This window comes from Lissotriton vulgaris, chromosome 9 (genome assembly GCF_964263255.1).
Source record: "Lissotriton vulgaris chromosome 9, aLisVul1.2, whole genome shotgun sequence".
NCBI lineage: Eukaryota > Metazoa > Chordata > Amphibia > Caudata > Salamandridae > Lissotriton > Lissotriton vulgaris.
Genome location: NC_141697.1, coordinates 1,177,251,760 through 1,177,274,140, shown reverse-complemented (window position 1 = coordinate 1,177,274,140; position 22,381 = coordinate 1,177,251,760). Strand labels below are relative to the sequence as shown.

Here is a 22,381-nt window from a genome sequence, read left to right as displayed (position 1 = left end):
ACTAATGCTGCAATTTCTGGACTCTCTCGGAGTAAACATCTGCCGGGGACCACGTTTAGTGACATAAAGTACACTATATCATGTTCAATTCCAAACAGATTTCAAACACAGCATTCAAGGCTACCTAACAGCTTACACAAGAATATTTTCTTACTTTCAGAGTCTGTAAATATAAAATTGTAAAGACGAAAAAAAGCTAACGGATTTCATTTCATTAGACAAATTGATGCATGCACTGCTTTAATTGATTTGTGATGTCATAGTGGCACATCTTAAACAAGTGATAGATTTAAACAAACTTCCTTGTGAAAAATAAATCCCTTGTTGGCACCATTACCTTACTAACTGTTAGAAAGTTGGCATTTCTAAGCTTTAAAGCTCTGTGTGACTGCAGACTGTCTATAATACACCGATGGGCTGGGTGACTGGTTGACTTTGTACAATCTCTATAGACAGCCATACACAAAGGAAGGTTAGGTGTGTCTGAGGGCCCATCTGCACCTTGATGACTCATCCTGGGCAGGATGTGAGGGAGGAGCTGACACTTACACCTGAATAGGCAGTGTCCCACACAAATGGTTGATTACCCCCAATAGATAGTCAAGAGCAAGGACCAGGAAGAAAGGACCTCTGTGCACTTCAAAAATCCTTCTTTGAAGTCACCCCCACTTCAAAGGTACAACTGAGTATAAGTTTTGGGTCTCTGACCTCACAAGATCAGACACTTCTAGACCTGTAAAGAGAATCCCTCAGGAAGAAGGACTGCTGTACTGCTGCAAGTACTGTCACTCTGCTGGACTGCTGCCATAGAAGAACTGATTTTCTGCTGTAGTGGCCTGCTGCGGGCTACCCTCTGCCCCTGTCGAGGAGGAACTGGACTATGTTTGAACCCAGAGTGATCTCCAAGGGCTTGTTGGCTTGCCTTCCGTTCCTGAGACTTAGGGATATCAAAGTCTTATCCCCTGCTCTTGTGCTTCGTCCATTGTAAGTGGACCCAGATGCTTGCTACAGTTGAACTGACACATCTCCTGTCTGCATGTAGCAGAACTGCCGCATTGTTGCAGTTTCCGGAGCAGAATCGGCACATCACACTCATATCCAGTGCATCATCTTAAAGAACCAACGCATGGGAACCAACACATCACTTCGGCTGATGTGTGGGAAGATTGATGATCCTCTCGACTGCATGGAGAAAACTGACGCATCATGTATGGAACCAATGCCTCTCAGCTTGGCACATCATCTTCGGAACTGACTCATAGCCACCACTGCATGAAGAAAATCAATGCATCACCTCTACTGTGGGAGCACCATTGATGCATTGCTTTATTGCACCCGCATCTTGCTGTTGCGACAAGGATAAAAGTACTTTGAACATTACGCCTTGCATGGCCCCATTGGGGTCAGCCTGAACTCTTGACTATGCCCCGGTCAAGCACTAGCAGATAACCCTCATAGGCGCTTATTGCTTCTAATAGGTATATTTACATTTAATCTTTGAAAAATCATATATCGACGTCTACTTATTGTATTTTTGTTGTTGTGGTCTTTTTTTAATTTCTAAAATCATATGTTTTTCTAACCTTGTGGAGTCTTTTTGTGGAGTTTTCATTGGGTTACTGTGTGTTGTGTTGCACAAATACTTTAAACGTTGCCTCCTAAATAAGCATGGGTGAAATTTGCGAATTCGTATTCCGCGAATTCGTGGAATTCCCTGCGAAATCGCAAAAAAATCCACAAATTCGTGAATTTTCCTGCCAAATCATTGATTTTTTTGCGATTTGCCCTGGAGTACTTTCTACTGGTTAATCCAGTAAGTGCTCCCTCATTGGGTAAATGTATAGTGCTTTTACTACACTGCAGCTGCGTAAAGGGCCAGAAGATGTGTCTCCAGTGACCATGTGTGCCTGTAACACAGGCACATATATTTACAAAAAGGGGTGGTGAGGGACAGAGTCTCTGAATTAAGCAGAAAGCTCTCACCCAGTCAAAAGATCAGGGCTAGATCCAACACCGTTTTTTAGCTCACTGCACCATCCCAGTTTCAGAACCTGGCTGTATGCAAATTAGTCTGTTCCTGTCCCAGTGCATGATGGGAACAGGACAAACCAAACTACAGAAGCCAATTCTTACACTGGGAAGGAAACAAGCTCCCGGGGACCGGTTTCTGGCATTACAGCCGTCTTCGAAATGCCAGAAACCGGTCCCCGGTAGCTTGTCTCCTTTCTGGTGAAGAATTGGCTTGGTAGTTTAGTCTGCCCTGTTCCCATGATGCACTGGGCCAGGGACAGACTGATTTGCATATAGCCAGGTTCTGAGCTGGGATGGGGCAGTGAGATAAATAACGGTGATGGATCAAGCCCTGATCTTTGGACTGGGTAAGAGTGGTCTGTTTAACTCAGACACTCTGTTCATCACCACCCCCTTTTTGTAAATCGTTTTTGGCCACTATAGGTGTGGCAGGGTATACTCAGAAATGAGTCCCTTTCTCACTGCTCCATCAGGATTCAAGCAAGCCGGGCCGAAGAAGGCTGAAATGCCAGAAACCGGTCCCCGGTAGCTTGTCTCCTTTCTGGTGAAGAATTGGCTTGGTAGTTTAGTCTGCCCTGTTCCCATGATGCACTGGGCCAGGGACAGACTGATTTGCATATAGCCAGGTTCTGAGCTGGGATGGGGCAGTGAGATAAATAACGGTGATGGATCAAGCCCTGATCTTTGGACTGGGTAAGAGTGGTCTGTTTAACTCAGACACTCTGTTCATCACCACCCCCTTTTTGTAAATCGTTTTTGGCCACTATAGGTGTGGCAGGGTATACTCAGACATGAGTCCCTTTCTCACTGCTCCATCAGGATTCAAGCAAGCCGGGCCGAAGAAGGCTGAAATGCCAGAAACCGGTCCCCGGTAGCTTGTCTCCTTTCTGGTGAAGAATTGGCTTGGTAGTTTAGTCTGCCCTGTTCCCATGATGCACTGGGCCAGGGACAGACTGATTTGCATATAGCCAGGTTCTGAGCTGGGATGGGGCAGTGAGATAAATAACGGTGATGGATCAAGCCCTGATCTTTGGACTGGGTAAGAGTGGTCTGTTTAACTCAGACACTCTGTTCATCACCACCCCCTTTTTGTAAATCATTTTTGGCCACTATAGGTGTGGCAGGGTATACTCAGACATGAGTCCCTTTCTCACTGCTCCATCAGGATTCAAGCAAGCCGGGCCGAAGAAGGCTGAAATGCCAGAAACCGGTCCCCGGTAGCTTGTCTCCTTTCTGGTGAAGAATTGGCTTGGTAGTTTAGTCTGCCCTGTTCCCATGATGCACTGGGCCAGGGACAGACTGATTTGCATAGAGCCAGGTTCTGAGCTGGGATGGGGCAGTGAGATAAATAACGGTGATGGATCAAGCCCTGATCTTTGGACTGGGTAAGAGTGGTCTGTTTAACTCAGACACTCTGTTCATCACCACCCCCTTTTTGTAAATCGTTTTTGGCCACTATAGGTGTGGCAGGGTATACTCAGACATGAGTCCCTTTCTCACTGCTCCATCAGGATTCAAGCAAGCCGGGCCGAAGAAGGCTGAAATGCCAGAAACCGGTCCCCGGTAGCTTGTCTCCTTTCTGGTGAAGAATTGGCTTGGTAGTTTAGTCTGCCCTGTTCCCATGATGCACTGGGCCAGGGACAGACTGATTTGCATATAGCCAGGTTCTGAGCTGGGATGGGGCAGTGAGATAAATAACGGTGATGGATCAAGCCCTGATCTTTGGACTGGGTAAGAGTGGTCTGTTTAACTCAGACACTCTGTTCATCACCACCCCCCTTTTTGTAAATTGTAACACAGGCACAGGCACACGTAGTCACTGGAGACACACCTTCTGGCCCTTTACGCAGCTACAGTGTAGTAAAAGCACTATGGGGCAGATTTACAAGCTGCTTGCGCCTCTTTTGCGCCGCAGTTGCGTCACTTTTGTGATGCAGCGGCAGCACAAAAGATGCGCCATGGTGCTGGGTATTAACAATGTGACGCATCTGAGAGATGCGTCACGTTGTAAAGCCCTGCGCCATCAGGAGGCGATCCGGCGCAGGGGAGGGCGTTCCTGCGCAGGAACGCCTACTTTTAGGTCAATGCTGCGTCAAAACCCTGCGCCTGCTTGAAGCAGGCCCAAGGCTTGACGCAGCATTGGGGAGATAGGGCCCCCCAGAGCATTTCTGGAGCTGCGTCGCGCTTGCGACGCAGCTCCAGCCATGCGCTGCTTTTACGGCACAGATGCGTGACGCATCTGTGCCGTTTTTGCCACATGGTGCGCCGTATTGTAAATGCAATATTCAAAAGAGTGGGAACCCAATATACCCTTGTAGGTTTGGGCAATGAAGTTTTCAAAGAAAGGAGGGATTACCTACAAGGGATTTTGTTGGTCTTGAAAGTTTAAAATTATTTGAAAAACTATTTGAGTTCACACCCTCTACAGTGGTGGATAGCAGAGTCAATGAATAAAAAAATTCAATGTAAACACAATTATCAATTAGAAATGAACAATGAATCATACACGGGGCAACAAAATATCTTTCAAAAAAACATTCATATATTTAATATATATGTATTTTAAAATTTGTCAGGGAAAAAGCAACAAAACAACAGTATGTAAGGTAACGCCAAATAACCTATACAATGTATTATGTTAACATCTTCTCTATGTCATTTAAAACAGTCAATGTTATACAGAGAAAGATGCTCTAGTCGATGTTTCGGTCTGTCAAGGAAGTGAAACCATCAGACCATCTTCAGGACAAAAGGTTGACTGTAGCTCCAAAAAGGTTTACTGATGGACTGTAACCTGTCACTTCTGTAGGCAGGTATATCAGTTCTGATTGTTTTGATAAAGATCAAGAATGTAAACCTGTCGCTGTGATTAAAACAGGTTTTGAATGATGGTACAGCTATCGTTTAGCGGCACAGCTTTAGTCAGTACCGTTGATGTCGTGAACAGGTATTCAAAAATGTGTAGTAATTTCGACATTACGCCACGACAAATCGAAGTTTACCCGTTTTCGAAGACACAACTAAATCGTCTATCCTTGAAGGTTAGATATTATGAACACCTTCCTTAATCCACAACATGACCCTTAAATTAAACATGAGTGAATGAAGCATAACTGCTCGCAGGTATTGTAGAGAAATGGGTGGAATCTGTTAGGTAGAAGAAATGAAGAATGAGGTGAGACGATCAAATGGCTGAGAACAACACGTATAGAAGCTAGAGGAAATTAATGTAAATTAAACAGTTTTAAAAAGTGTCCACTATGAACAGAATCTATTCACGGGCAATCCGCTACCTCTCATACCCTGAGGGGTTCCTCGAAGCTGCCAATGTTTTGGCAGCAGAAAAATATTTGCACTCCATAAATCACTTTACTGCAAAGAAATTTTAAATCTTAGAAAAAATTCAAAAAGACGGTTACCACGTGGATTGTAAATGTGATGTATTCTTGGAACAGTATGATAAACCATGCACAACACCGTTCCAAAATGGATGCCATAATGGTTCAAAACATGATGGCCATCTTCAAACTGTACATTATTAATACAATAATACAATTTTGTTGTAAAATTACAATTATGTTTAGATCAGTTGCTGCTCGGACTGGGGAGCTGCACCCTCAAGCACTAACATAAGCATCTGAAAATAGATGCTACAGTGTAAGAAGAGTTTGTTTTAAAAATAATAGGCCTGTCTGACATAACTAACTACATGTGACAAAAAAGATGTTGATTAACAGTCCTTCTCATATGTAAAATAGTCCATCATGCTTCCCAGTGAAGGCAGTAGGACATGAGCAAATAGCTGATAGAAAGATTGTGGGGCTTTTTTACAAGCCGTGTGGCACAGGGCAACGCAGCAAGTGACCTTGCTGTGCTGCATTGCGCTACAGGGAAAGGGCAGAAATGCGTAAACGTACAGCACATTTCTGTCCTATCCCCTTGTGCTGGCGTACAATCAGCGATCTAGCACCAATGCAGGTTCCCTTGCACCATGGTGCAAGGATGCCAGTGTCACAGACCGGACACCTTCCTGCACAAAAGGAATCCATGGAGGTTTTTCCTCCTGAATGCAGCACACATAGAAAGAGGAAAAAACTAGCAGAAATAAAGAGATTTCTGCTCGTTGTGCCTCCCTTTAAGGAGGAGTAAGATTTTGACGCATTCCCAAGTTTACAAATTCCTATCAATCTGGGATTGTGCCAAATGCAGTGGCAGCTCCTCTGCTAAGACAGAGAAGCATCGCCCCACTGCTTCAGCTGCAAGCTGAATACAAAAAATTAAAATGATCATAATGTTCATTATTATTATTTTGTGTTTTATATTCAGCTTGCAGCTGAAGCCAGGCGGGCAGGGCTTCCTGTGTCACAAGGGGAGAAGTGGTGGCAGCACCTAAAGTGTGCATGATGCTTTGGCCAGTCGTCTCAGGCCGGTCAAAGCGTCATGGGCACTATGTATGTTTTCCATGTAGGCTGCACTACAGCTTGCGTGGAGAACATGCACTGCCTGCCAGCCCCTGTCTGAGTGCCCAACAATGGATTCTCGGAGGCTGTGTGCTTCCTGCCAAGTGCAAACAGGAGGATGGAGGAAAAAGAGGCGGCAGCTGATGTTGAAAAGGTAAGTTCTATTTTTAACTCCTTCGACGCTCATGAGGAGCTGAGCTCGTCATGAGCCACGGCGCTCTGGTGCTCATGACGAGCTCAGCTCGTCATGGCCCGTGGAACGCTCAGGTGCGGGGAGAATTCCCCCGCTGTGCTGAGCGTTCCATGGGAGTCAATACACCTGTGACGAGCTGAGCTCGTCATGAGCACAGGAGCTCCGTAGCTCATGACGAGCTGAGCTCGTCATGAGCATGGGGGCGCTGTGCGCGCCTCCCACCCCCCCAGCACAGCGGGGGAATAACTCCTGCAGCAAAGGGGTTAAAATGTTATTATTTACCACCCCTTTCCTCCATCCCCCCACCTCCCCAACCTACCACCCCTGTTCGGTAGCTGGTCAAATGCCATGGGTGTTACATGAGAATACCCACGTAACCCACGGCACGCTTCCCCAGCACAGTGTGAGACAAAGCAGCAACGTGCGCAGCGTTGCTTCACTCCATATCTACAAGGTCATGAACAGCCACACAGGTTGACTTTACATGGCCTTGTAGACATGACTAAGCCCTGTGCACCACCCGGATGTCAGAAAAAGTGATGTTCTGGAGGCTCAGAGGGCTTGTAAACAAGCCCCAGTGAGACTAACTACACAATGTTGCTGTGATGTTAAAGCCTATACTTCTAAAAGTAAATAAAATATTGTGAGGTACAAATATGGTAGGAATCATGTAAGACACCCTTCCCTGAAACATTCTTTTGCAATTTAGTGGTTGGCAAGTGGTGAGGGTGTTCCTAACAGCAGAGTTTGAGGTGGCTTTGTCATCTGAAGCTGTGGTTATACCATGCTTATAAATGAGGTGCTGAAAGCAAGATTTGGGCAGATGGGATATTTACCAATTTTAGGCAAGTGTTCCATTTCTGCCCAGCTTTATATGATGCCCTAAGTATTTTAATATGGTGGAAGATACTCTTGGAGTTACAGATTAAGAGCTCCACAAGGATGAATCTGTTCATGCACTGATGGAAGTATAACTTCGCAAAATAATGGGTCTCTGGGGGATTTCAGATAGCGTTTGCTGCTCTTTTTGAGTTATGGTGCAGAACCATGAAGTGGATCTTCTAAGCAGTTTCCTAAGGAGAACCTCAACTAATTTGTTTAATCCTACAGTCTTCTGTGTTTAGCATCAAGCTGTTTAGTAAAATAATATTAGAACCTGCTTAGTAAGTGTAGGTTTTTCAGCACGTTATGCTTATGTCTGGTGAGCCAAGTGCACCCTCTTCCAGTTAAAATAGTCTGGAGCTAAAAGATGTTCCAGCTCCTGTGCCCACAGGGAAATAACCACTTCATCCAGGATCCTAAACTTCACTAATCCCTGGTGGTTGAATTAAACCCCTGGCACAACAAGCCTACCAAGAGAGACTTCACCAGGATCTGTGAGGAGAAAACTTTGAGTCTTCATTTAGCTCCTTCCAGTTTGGAAGAATCTGCTTGTCTCTTTGGTATCCACAGTCATTTAATTGCACTTTATTTTCTCACATTGTTGTTTATCATCCATTTACACTGCAAATTGTGTTGCTAATCATAATGGGAGAGGGATACAATGCAACCTTTTTATTTAGGATTTATTGTATCAACCACCACATAAAATCCTATTAATATCCCTCTGAGATCAGAACCAAGTCCGTGATGGTCCTTGATAAGGTTAGATGTTGTAGATGACACCTGGCTCATGGTGGCACATGTTCCTGGACCCTTGTTCAGGTTCTTGGTTTTGTCTTTCCTACAAGATATTTTACATATTTTCTCGGACTGACTGCATAGTAATTCAATAGAAATGCTGTACTGGCATTCTTCATCCATATGAATTAATTTGCCAGACATCCAGGTTTCCTATTCACAAGGAATGATTGATCCCTGTGGGTCTTGGATTCTAGGTTAGTATCTATCTTCCTCTTCTTCTTGGTTGTTACCTACACAAGCCAGTGGTCCATTTAGGGATAAATGCCACTCTCCGATAATGAGGAGCACCTATAAGAAGAGTCAAAAACATAAAAAAGATCTCGGTTCTTCCCAAGGCGTAAGGTAGCAATGTGAGGTGTAAACTATTCTACATTAGGGTCTTCTCAGGACAGAATTGTGCTTGCATGACACCTAATAAGGAAAGAAAATACCTAGATTCCACCCAGCTCTGGAATGTAATAATTAATCCAAATTGACAATTTTGAACTTTGTGGAATCGAATGTTTGAACTCCGTTTTACCCACAATTAGTCTTAAACTCATTTCTCCCAGTGATACTGGGGAATGCTGGGGAGTGTGAATGACTGAACTATTTCCAATAGTGACAGGATGCACTCCCAAAAATTGTGCCTCATCTCTAAATCTCTGAGCTAGGCCACAGGAATGGTCCTCAGTGAGGAGATATCTCCTGAAAAGTTATTTTATAGCCTGTGTGTATGATTATCATCCATTTATCCATGCTGCCCTGAAATGAACAGTAATCACTCCATATGGGGAATCCTGACCCTTCGCAGCATAATCAGGACTATGCTCATTTTGTACTGTGAAGAATAAGCTGTTTGCATGGTCATCAGCAGTGGTTGTTTGTTCCCCCTCTTCAGTTTGGTGCCTGCAGAGATTTGAGATGGCCTACTTGCGGTGCTCAGCATGACCCCAGTGAGTTTGCCCACCGTGAGGACCTTTCAAATAGTGTTCTCAAGTTTGTCTTCATGTAAATTCCACCTAAGGAATGGAAACTTCAAGACTGCTACCTTTTGTCCAGCATCAATTATTCAATTCACCAAATGGATGTGCATACAAGCATCCATAAAATCTCAACCTGTCATTGCTGAAATACATGCACAATGAAATGTCATGTTGAAAGTAAGTTCCACAAATATTCAAATAACCCAAGAAGTTTGAACATTCATAACCATGTTTACAGTCTTAAAACAAGTCTTAAGATCTCCAGCAAGGCAGTGTAACTGGTGTATAAGATGAATAAATTGTAACTTGTATATGACTTTATATTGTTAAACATACCTTAAATATAAATTATGGTCCATGTGATTCCACAATGAAGAATTCTCTGATGGTAATTATGGTCTACTAATGACACTATGTTCAATTGTAGATCTTTGGCAATTGATTCTTCTTTACCCCATAGCATGTATCAGGTCCTTTTCTTTTCACTCAAACGTACTTCCTTTACTTAAGGAAAGAACGTAACACAGCTTAATTTAGCTTCTGATTCTGCCTTGTGATTGCTCTGATGATTGACACAGGCCCTTCTGGAAGACAATTTTTTTAGCTATATGCTCCATGGTTGTATGTCTGTTTTTCCTTGAGTTTTACATCATCCAGGGATATAACTGCCTTTTAATCATGCATAGATTCTGCAGACGGAAAGGATTCAACATTTACTGGTTCCCATGGAACTTTTCTTCCCAGTGGCCTCCTGAGTATACTTTCTGATTCGTCATTTGAGGCACAAGAAACACGTATTTTTTCATGTTTTTTACTCTTCCCTTTGTCATCTGGAGTGGAAGTCAATAAGGAGACAGAGGAAAATTCCTGGTAGAAAAATGTCATGCTGCTTTTAGGTACTGCTATGTTAAACAGCACAAGTTATTCTTGCACCAACAGTTATTACTTTTTGATATGCCGCTTGCCATGCATGCTTTGCCATTCATACCCTCAATATTAGTGTGCATGCATAGCCTAAGCGCACCACTCCCATTTCCATGAAATGAGGAAATAATGTGAACGTGAATACTGTCATGCTCTTGGACCAAGAGGTATGTCTTGCGGTCCAAGTCAAGGTGTCTCTAGTATTTGGAAATGTAATTTTAAGGTATAGTCACTGCTGATTCCTAACTATTCTGTGGTTCACGTGAGGACATTCTCATAAAGGTCTGCAGTGGTTGGGGCAGTGGATTTTGATATCTCTCGGGTGGAGGGGTGTGGTGACCCAACCATGGTAGTCCTCTCCCTTTCTGTGGGTGTGGTGGAGACAATGCTCCTGAAAGAGCATATTGGGAGTTTTACTTTCCAAATATATCGGCAAATGTGTTTGGTCTATTTGTAGGCACGCCTTATCTCATTCTGGTTGCAAAAGGCTCCTTTCCCCTTCTTTCCAAATCCAGGATGGCGACAGGATAATTGTTCCTTATACCTATCAAACAAATATAATGGAGAAAAAGGAAGGGAAGGGAGAGGGGGAAACAGTTAAATAGGTTTTTAGTATGGGAAGAAAACAGTGTATTACTATAACAAGTTAGACTTGATGAAGAATAAACTTTTCAATATAGTAATTAATAGTAGGCAGAAATGTTATCTTAGGGTGGTCTTCTAACTTCAACTGTTGATGAGTTTTCCTAATAAACTTATTGCATTTCAAGATGAAGTAACAGGAAGCCATAAACACTCTCTTTTGACTGCAAGTGAAATAGGATTAACATATGCATGATCTAATCTGTGATTATACCAGACGGCAGAAATTAATGTAGGCAGCAGATTTTCAATTTCAGTGCATTTGTTGAAAAGCTACAGCTATGATTAGATCAATTAACTTATTTTCCTGAGTATGATAATCCCAATCTGGTGATAGACTACCTAGGAAAATACTCAACACATTAAATATGATGGTATATGCATGGACATGTAGAGAACACATGATAAATGTCACTATGCATCTCAGTACAAGACCAACATTTACCCTACAAATCTTTGTTAAAATGAGTTCTAGAGGTGGATGTGATCAAGAGTTCTAAATGAAGTTAAAAGTGTGTGTAGTATTTCCTGCTTGCGAGGATTTAAATATTTTTAACCAAATTCTATCCCCAAATTCAGCAGACCAACAAGTCTGAAAATCCTGTTCCCATAGTAATTCTATTTTAGATTTAGCTCTGCTCGTAGTTGATGAATTGCATTTTTGTTTATAAAGCAGTGATGCCTTGAGGTTAGCAGATAACAAAGGAACTATTGGAGAGGTGTGATTTGAAGAACTATGATCAATTATTAAATAGGCTTGGGTGATAGCATTTGTTAACAAATGATCACATTTGTCAAATGTTTTAAAAAGATGAAAAATATATTGAGCTTGAGAGAATGCTAACATGTTACAGTTTAATAATAATTTATGAACCCATAGCACTCCTTTAGTCTTCCAGGCCTTCTAAAAAAAGATATCTACTATTAGTTTTCATATCTTTGTTATGACAGCTCAAGGAATTAAAAAAGCATCTTTGTTCTGAGTATTTGAAAATGACAAGGGTTGTAATAATTTAAAATGATCAGTGTTTTCAATCATGGAGGTCCTGTTGTAAAATATATGCATTCTCTAAATGAAAATGGATGATAAAGAAAGATTTGATATCAACCCATAAAGGATAGTGAGGAGAGGATTTAGAATAAAGACAAAAGGAAGACTATCTTCAGCAATAGGCTAAGTGTTAATTTTTTTAATCTGGGAAATTCACACTTATTATTTCTTGTTTAGTTTGGTTGAGACATGAGGGAGCCAGTCTGGATGATTTTTTATTCCATAAAAATGTTAACAGGAGAGAACCAAGCTTCTTAAAATACATTATTGGGATTGAAACAGAAATCATGGAAATCATGTATAAAATTATAGGAGTTAGAACTATTTTTTTTAAGATCTAATCTGCCCCACCAGGATAAATACAGAGGATGCCATTGTTTAGTAAGTATGGTAATTTTGCGGTCCAGTTAACCATAGTTTATCTTTATGAATTGTCTTACCAAGTTCATAAACCAGAGGCCCAAATTATGTATTTTAGAAGCATTCCAAGGGGAATGTGAAGAATCAAACCATTGTTTGGTAAAAATTTGTTAAGAGACAACATTTCTGGTTTATCCGTATTAAGCTTGTAACAAGATAGTTGAGAATACTAATCAACTTCAGCAAGAAAAGGCTATAAAGAGCTACCAGGTTTACAGATACACATAAGGATATCACCTTCAATTACCTACATTTTAATTTGGCACTTACCATCAATAAAATCAGAAAATTTATCATTTTGTCTAATTTTGGATAAAAAAGGCTTCTAGGGCAATGCTGAAGAGTATAAGGGAAGAAGGACATCCTTGTCTGACTCCTCTTTGTCGTGAAAAGTAATCAGAAAGAGAACTAGTCACAAAAATAGAAACATTGGGTGAGGAATAATGGGTTGAGACAAGATTAAGTATCACAGGGCCAAAACCAAAGGGCCATAAACCTAAAGTGACAACCAATCTATGAAAAGATTTTTCTGCATCTAGGGTCAACGCCGCCATGGAATATGGAAGATTAGCTGGTTTGCCAAAAATAATAAAGAAGAGTCTAGCATTGTCAGATGATAAGTGACCTTTTAAGTCTGTTCTTTCCCAAAAGGAATTGGTAAAATAGGTTCAACACATAGGGTTAGAATTAACAAGCAAAATTGATCCATAATTCTAATAGGGTTTTAAATCTCTGTTCTCTTTGGTGATACGAACAATCGTATCCTCTTGAAAAGAACACTGTGTTGCTCTGGAAATAGTACAATATTGGAATAATTATAAAATTTTGGAAATACATTTTTTGAAAATTGAGAATATAATTTAACAGTAAGTCCATCAGGGCCAGAAGCTTTACCCTTTTTAGTAGGTTAACTGCATTGGTAATTTTAGAATTTGAGACCAGAGTCTCCAAGGAGTCAAAGGTAAAAATATTTGGTGAAGCTATGGAATTCAAATAAGCAGCTATTTCAATATATGAGGGTATGATTACCTGTACGTAAAGGTTTTTGTAGAATAAAGCAAATTCTCGTAATATAGCTTTATCTCTAAATATGGCGAACCCTTGTTCTGACATCAGAAGTATGATTTTGGTTTGGTCCTTCTTAGCTTTAAGATAATTAGTGAGAAATTTTCCAGGTCTATTTTGACCCCCCATAATATCGAGCAATTGATGGACAGAATGCAGAACAATGTCATACATTCACCCCAGTACAAAGTTCTGGACCTACATCCATCGTGTTTTTGCTCACAATGCCATTCCAGTTAGAACCCAGCCATATGCAAATCAGTCTTGACCCTACGCCCATTGGGAAAAGTCCAGCCCGAACTGCAAAAAAACGACAATGGCATGGTGAGGAAAAAAACGATGGATTTAGGCCCAGATCTCTGAACTGGGGTGAATGTATGACATTGTTCTGCATTCTGTCAATTGTTCTTTTTGCATTCCCCCATAATATCTGGCATTTTGTTTTAATATATAAGCAGAGGCATTTTCTGTGAAAGGGATGTTTAATCACAATTTAGCTTTCATGAGGTCACTCAGATAAGCATTAGATTTTGTGTGATAAGAATATTCAAGGTTTTAAATATTGTCTAACTGTTTCAGCTACAGCGACCCAGTTAGGCCCACTGAACAGAGTACCTTGATTCCTGGTTGCGGGACATTGCATGGATCCATGTCAAAAATGCGCTGCACAGTCAAAGTGATGCGTTGGTTCCAGTATGTGGTGAGCCTGCGGTGAGAAGTCCTGTTGAGTCATTGCCAAGGATCCTGTGGACAGGTCTTGGGATGCAAAGTCCGGTTTTGGAGATGCGGCACGCAGCTAACAATGCTGCGGACCTGAGGACTGCGGTGGACAATGCAGATCTTTAAGAAGGGTCCAATACATGCAACAGAAGTAATGCCTCAGTTCTGCGCTGCTCATCCGAGGAGATGCATCGGTTCTACTCAGGGATGCATTGCTCACCATAGAAGATACGTCAGTTCAACTTGAAAGTTCCTTAGGCCCACTTCCAAGGTTTAGGCCTGACGTGGCACCACTTGGTAGGGTGAGATTTGCCATCAGGACCATCCCATCCCCGATTAAGGGGTGAAATTGTGCCTAACACTAAATTGAATTGTGCATTATGCTTTTCTCTAGCAAACTTTCACACACTTCCCATTCTACGCATCAACCTTTTTCACCTACGCCTTGCATATTTGGCCTTTAGGGGGTTTAAAAGAAATTAATTGTATTCAGATTTAGAGGTTTAGACTTTAAGACGGAGGTTGGTACTGAGTGAAGCTAACGTTTTAGTATGTTATCTTGTTATTACAGACCCTGATTTGGAGTATGAAGCTGAAAGTCCAACAGAACCTCCAGCAGAACTCCTGCAACGAATGTCTGGCTATGAGGGGACACCTACACCCGATGGTAAGTAGAAAAGTATTATTATCTTTTCAGCCAAATGCCAGCTAAGGGAAAGGTCATCCAAAATACTAAAACATACATTTTTCGCTAAAAGCAGAATTTCATGAACAGAATATTGATACATTTCTCTGGAAAGACTGCTAGCAACTGGAGCATGTGCTCTGGAAAAGTGTGTTGAACAAGGTATAATGAGGTAAAATTGATTCCTGTGAGAAAGTAATGGGTTGAGAGGCAGCAAACACCTTTACCAAAAATAAAAAAAGTCCTCATGTTAGTCACAGGGCTTGCAGCCTACAACCTGAGTTTGTGAACAGAAAACTAAGTCAGACATTATTTGCTGCAATTCATTATTTCTTTTGAGATTACTTTTGTGTGCGATGGAAATTCACAGTGAGCGTTGTGGACATGGCAGTAGTTCAGGATTTGTGCCCAGAACCTGCAACACATAACCAAATGTTGTGCAATGCTAATTCATTGGGTAGGAAATTAGTACAGTGCTGTGCTTGCAGTGTGCAGCTATTGTGGTGGAATGGGGCTAGTGTAGGGACTGGCTCCAGACCAGGATCTGTGGCCAACCCCTGTGTACGCAGGCAGATTCCTTATTTCTTGCCCACTGAGTTATTCAATCTCTCTCTGAACCTGGGAGCATCCAGTCAAAATGGATATGCCAGGATTAGACCAAAGCCACAGCAGGCTTTAACGAGTTAGGAAACTTTAGACCTATTTCCTTGCTTCCTTTTTTGGGGAAAGTCATGGACATTTAGGCGAATTCACAACTGTCAGCTTTCCTGGAAAATCACCATCTGCTTGATCCTTCCCAGTCAGGCTTCCACTAATCACATAGCATAGAGACGGCACTGGTGGAGGTCCTAGACAATCTAAGGCTTTCTTTAGATGATGGATACTCATCCATGGTAGCCCTTCTTGATCTTTAGGCAATATTCAACACCATCTCCCATGCAGTCTTAATTAAAAGACTGAGAGAGATTGGTGTCAAAGGCAAAGCCTTGGAATGGCTGCAGAATTTTTTGAATGACCGAACCAATGCTGTGCAGTTACAGTCCTTTTATCGCACAAACCATAGCCTTGTACCAGGGAGTGCCACAAGGATCTGTATTAAGTGCCACATCTTTCAATATTAACATGGCACCGCTAGCACAAGTGAATAAATCCTATAGGTTTGAAGTCATCTCCTATGCTGATGACACTCAGTGTGTCATCACTATGGGATCCAATCCAGATTCTACTAAGGTAAGATTCTGAGATTGTATTAATAATATTGCCACATGGATGCAGCAAAACTGTCTGCAGCTTAATTCAAGCAAGACAGAGATCATACTGTTTGGTAAGACCCACTCATTATGGTCTGATGATTGGTGGCAGAATAACCTGGGTGTAGTCCCAACTCCGAAGGTTGTGGTCAGAAACCTGGGTATCATGGTGGATGAGGATCTTTCCATGAAAAAACATGTTAATGCCAACATTGGCTCATGTTTTGAAATAATGTGCCTTCTTAGAAAAGTATTTGCATGGCTACCACTCCAATCAAGTAAATCCCTAGTCCAAGCTCTGATAATTAGTCGCCTCGACTGTGGGAATACACTTATGGTTTCTATGAATGAAGGACTGTTTGCCAAACTTTAGGTGGTTCAAAATACGGCTGCATGGCTAGTCTGTCTTCTTCCACCTCAGTAGCATCTGAACCCATTCTTAGAAGCCTGCACTGGCTTCCCATAAGAAAGGGATCATTGTTCAAACTTCTTTGTTTGGTATATAAATCTCTTTATGGGAATGGACCTCAATGTCTACAGAAAAAACTGAAATGATACACCTGCACTAGAAGCCTTAGGCCCAGTGGGAAATGAGTGATATATCCTCAACACATCCATACTGCCAGATACAGAGGCAAATCCTTTTCGTATTTCGCACCTTTGCACTGGAATCAGCTTCCACTATACATTTTTATAAGAAATAGTTTTAGACATTTAAAAAAGATCTTAAACATGGTTGTTTTAGCTTTAAATTTTGTTATTCCATGTATTCTTCTGGTTTTAACCTGATGAAAAGATCAATGCCTAGAGATCCTTTTAGGGTGACGTGTTGCTCTTAATAAGAAACAATAAGATAACAGAGGCGGTGCACTGCTGGGGTTAACCATCCAGTGTGTTGGGTGGAGGCCATGGCTGTATGCCAGACCCAGTAGTTAACCCCCACTTTGCGTGGCAAAGATATATGCAGTCAGTAGAATGGCTCCACAGGGGAGATGGAAGCAGGGCCTGATTTAGGGCCCGGATCTGCCCTATACATTTCTGTATGGGGTTGGGTGGAGAATGTCAGTTCAGGGGTGGGTCTGAACAAAAGCCAGACCTTGTGTTCAAAGGCTTCTGCGCACAGCAGAGGGCTGTTCTCAATGGGTTGTGTGGTAATTGATGTACCTAATCTTAGCGAAACAGCCCAATGAATCCCACTGCATAAAACTAATGGTGCTGCATAGTTGGTATAACACATAAGGAGGTTGGATGCAGGTCCTTGAAAAAGTGCCGCCATGCACCCAACTCTGACACCATAGGGCCCAAGATACTAGGCAATACATTGAGCCCGGATTTTGACTGATGAGGAGGTAATATAGAACTGTGTCTGGCATGCCCCCAGGGCTATAAAATCAGGCACACTCCTCGTTTGAAGAATAGAGGTGGTGGTATAGGCTTCATTTTTCAGGAAACTCTAGCTCTTTCACAGCTTCAGATGAAGGAGGTGCCGGGCTTTGAGCTTATGGTCTTCTCCCTTAAAGGACAGGAGAAAACGCTATATTCAGGGGTGCTTTGCTATAGACCACCGGGCAATGCCCCCTCTACTTTACCGGATTTTATTGATCTTATCCATGATCTTTCCAACTCCCACAATAGACTGATAGTCTGGGAGATTTTAATTTATGGCCAAAGGGGCCTTTAGACTCTGCCTACCATGACCTCTGTCAGGCCTGTAATAACATTCAGCTGCAGCAGCTGGTTCGCTCTGCGACCCATCAGAAAGGTCATGCTCTGGACCTGGTGTTTGCTGACGCCTAGCATGTAGTGGTAAATGACATCATGCCTCAATGCTGGACGGATCATGCGCTGGTTCTATTCCATCTTTGCCTACCTGCAGCCCTGGGTGACACATGGAAGAGCAATATTAAAATGGGTAGACCTTGGTCCAGACTTTTAAGATCTTCGGTCTTGCCCACCCTTCTTCCTGAAGGTTTTGCACTTGGAAATAATGTCGATGAAAGCTATGCCAGTTTATGTCGGCAGATGTCTGATGCCCTGGATAAGGCGGCCCCATTGCGCTGATCAAGGAACAGACAGAACGGCGCTATGCCCTGGTACACCCCTGACCTTCTGCAGCTGAGGTTGAGATGCAGGCGGGCAGAGAGGGTGTGGAGGAGGCAATATGCAGAAGCGGAAAAAACTATTTTTAGATTGACACTACAGGAATACAAAGCACAGATTATGGGGCCGATTAGGATGGCGGACGGAAATGGGTACTGTCCGCCATGGTGGGGGAAATTTTACTCCCGGCTGCGCCGCGGAGATACCGCGTTTGGGATTAGGATATTCATGTGACGAAACTCCGACCGCGGCGGACGGTGCACAACCAACACCGTCCGCGGTGGACGGAACACAACCAAGTCCGTCCGCGGCGGACGGAGTTCAATGAACAACCACTGCCGCGGACAGAAATGACCGCGGAAAATAAAACATGTACCGCCATACCTGAGAATACTCCGTGGCCGCAATTAGGATAAATCCGCCCGTACCACGGAACGCACAGCCATCCACGTCCGCGGCGGAAACAATGCTACGAGAACCACAGCATCACCGCGGAAGGCCAACACGCACAACATCCCTAGCGCCGAACAAATGTCAGAAACTGCACCGCAAGTCCTAAGCAAACATACGAACATTGACAAGGCCCCCCCCCAACACCAATCACAAGCCACCATGATACGTCCCAATCATCCAATAATGCACACACGTCAACACGCCCACCTACCACCTGACTCGCAACAACCATTGAGACACGACTACAAAATGACACCCACACACAACCACAATCCTTTGCACCACAGCATTGCTGCCAGCAAGAGGGCAAATCGAGAAACTGCTAACTCACATAAAATCACATAGAAGACACCCACCCACCACCCTACCACACCCACCACACAAACACCCACCACACAAATCCGACACATTACACACCACACACCTGCACCTCCCAACTCACTCAACTCACACACTGAGCACCACACACCATGGCACCCAAAAAAAACCCGAAATTCTCAGAGACAGAGTTGAGGGTAATGGTAGATGAAATAATCCGTGTTGAGCCCCACATCTTCGGGGCCCAAGTCCAGCAGATGACCGTGGCGCAAAAGAACCACATGTGGGACAGGATCGTCACTCGGGTGAATGCGTCGGGGACTGTGCCGAGGACGAAGCATGACATTCAGAGGCGGTGGCATGACCTGAAGACCAGGATCAAGGGCATCCGAGCGAAAAACGTCGCTAGGGCCAATCATACTGGCGGTGGCACACCCCCGGAGCCATTACCCTACACCGATTGGGAGGAGAAGGTGCTGGGGATACTAAGCCGAGAGAGCCTAGACGGACTTGACGAAGGAGAAGAGACTGGTGAGTACAAACCAAGCACCACGATCAGCACGACATGGTCAGGCTCACACAACTGAGAAGAAACATCCCCTACGCCCCAAACCATGCACGTTCGACACCAACTCACTAACATGTCCATGGCTCCCAACTGGCCCCCATGTTCACGGGGAGGGTGGTGGTGGTGGAGGGTGGGGTGTGTGAGAGGCCCAAACTACAACTCCCAACTGGCCCCCATGTTCACGGGGAGGGTGGTGGTGGTGGAGGGTGGGGTGTGTGAGAGGCCCAAACTACAACTCCCAACTGGCCCCCATGTTCACGGGGAGGGTGGTGGTGGGTGGTGGTGGAGGGTGGGGTGTGTGAGAGGCCCAAACTACAACTCCCAACTGGCCCCCATGTTCACGGGGAGGGTGGTGGTGGTGGAGGGTGGGGTGTGTGAGAGGCCCAAACTACAACTCCCAACTGGCCCCCATGTTCACGGGGAGGGTGGTGGTGGTGGTGGTGGAGGGTGGGGTGTGTGAGAGGCCCAAACTACAACTCCCAACTGGCCCCCATGTTCACGGGGAGGGTGGTGGTGGTGGAGGGTGGGGTGTGTGAGAGGCCCAAACTACAACTCCCAACTGGCCCCCATGTTCACGGGGAGGGTGGTGGTGGTGGAGGGTGGGGTGTGTGAGAGGCCCAAACTACAACTCCCAACAGGCCCCCATGTTCACGGGGAGGGTGGTGGTGGTGGAGGGTGGGGTGTGTGAGAGGCCCAAACTACAACTCCCAACAGGCCCCCATGTTCACGGGGAGGGTGGTGGTGGTGGTGGAGGGTGGGGTGTGTGAGAGGCCCAAACTACAACTCCCAACTGGCCCCCATGTTCACGGGGAGGGTGGTGGTGGTGGTGGTGGAGGGTGGGGTGTGTGCGACAGGAAACAGAAATGGCTACAAATCTATATAACCATGTAATGTCCAAATTACTGACCAGCTCGATCTTGTCCCTCAGGTGATCGTCAACTGACTGCGGAAACCAGTACCCGGCCGCCAGCCTCGCCTCCCACATCTACAGGACTCTCTGGTGACGAGGACACAGTCAGCTCCGGGGCGGAGGATGGAGCGGGACCAAGCACGCAGCCAGGGCCATCTGGCTCACAGGGACTCCCGGGACCGACCAACGTCGCATGTGTGACTCCAGCGGCACCTGTCTCTGTGATCTGCACAGTCCCCACCACCACCAGTACCACCAGTACCACCAGTACCACCACTACCACCAGCACCACGACTCCTGCCGCTGCCACCCAGCATAACCCACCGCGCAACGCTGGTCCAACGGCCCCACACACAAGCAGGGTGAGTGGGCCACAAACACAGGCAACGGGACAACATCCAATCAGGCGAGCCACACACCGCCGTGCAGAGGAGGAACAGCTACCCCAGCCAGTGGCACAGTCCCTACAAGCTCTTGCCAGGTGCCAGGCGTCATACGACCGGTCCCAGGCAAATGCTGATCGTGCACACCAGGACTCAGTGGACAACACCAACACCCAGCGCCAAATCGCTGGCATCCTTGGCCAGATGTTGCTGGTCATGGAGCAGCAGGCAACGATGTGGAGTGAATGGGTTGGCCGGAACAACCCCCCCCCTCCACCAAGTGTGGTAGCGCCACCGTCACCTCCGCCTCCCCCGTCACCTCCGCCTCCCCCGCCACCTCCGCCTCCGCCGCCACCTCCGCCTCCGCCTCCACCGCCGCCACCACCACCTGAGCCCCTGGCGACGGATGTGGCCCATCAACAACCTGCCCTCCCAGCTGACTCTGTTCCAGGTCAGAGACGGAGGGGCCGGCCGAGGCAGAAAGAGGCTGAGAGCAGTGTTGGAGCGCCAGGCACACGCTCCAAGAGGGGACGACCATGACAATGTCACTGCCTGTGCCAGACATTCACCCAGCTAAGTAGCCTGTCCCACAGACAATCATTCCCACTGGTCTGCTGGACTACCCTGACACCCCCCAATGTGGTGTCAGCACGGACATTTCATCTGCCAATACCTTCAACTCCAACTCCCTCCACCCCACTGACTTGTAAATATTCACCAGCACAGAAGCACAACCTGTAAATAAATAGCATTAACTCACACAATGATGCTTTGCCTCCATGTTTATTCACATGATTGCCATCAGATACAGACGTAAACAGGTACAGGGATCATAGTCGTACATGATCATGGCGCTGCGGGAGTGACCTAGAGAAAACCAGAGACAGCAAACACACGTCAGTAAAGAGATTCACACACATCACAACACAATGCACAGCTACATTACACAAACGACAACCATCACACAAGCATGGGATGAGAGCACACACATCATGGACACTTCCATGTCCAAAGACATGAAGACACACATGTGCAACCATCACAAACAACACCCAGCTGATTAACCCCATATCCACACAACACCAGCAAACATACATGAGGCATTGTCAACGGCCACTAGAGGTAGATACTCACATTCAAGGGAAGTGGCGATCTATGAGCTGGCGCCTCTGGTCCACACCTTCCTCCTCACCACTATCCTCATCAGTCGACATGGGTGGGATGGGAGGCCGAGGCACTCCTTCGTCTTCAGGGTCCAACAGCAGTTCAATGTCATTGCGTACTGCCAGGTTGTGGAGCATGCAGCAGGCAATCACGATCTTGCATACTTTTCCTGGTGAGTAAGGCAGGGCCCCTCCGGTCTTATCGAGGCACCGAAACCTAGACTTTAGCAGTCCAAAGGTACGTTCGATGACTCTCCGTGTCCTTCCATGTGCCTCATTGTACCGCATGTCACCCGCCGTCCTCGGATTACGTAGGGGACTGAGGAGCCAGGGCCGGTTTGGGTAAGCCGAGTCGCCTATGTAGGGGGATGACAGAGACAAACATCAGAAAAAGATA

At 44.9% G+C, this 22,381-nt stretch overlaps 1 protein-coding gene across 1 annotated transcript in view; it reads left to right on the top strand.

Moving 5' to 3' along the window:
• SSUH2 (ssu-2 homolog) overlaps positions 1 to 22,381 on the top strand; it is a 143,211-nt gene that overhangs the window by 29,304 nt on the left and 91,526 nt on the right. Inside the window, exon 2 of the mRNA XM_086936861.1 lies at positions 14,726 to 14,821. Within this exon, the coding sequence (XP_086792987.1) occupies positions 14,788 to 14,821 (34 nt within the window). The 5' untranslated portion in view covers positions 14,726 to 14,787. The remainder of the gene's footprint in view (positions 1 to 14,725; positions 14,822 to 22,381) is intronic.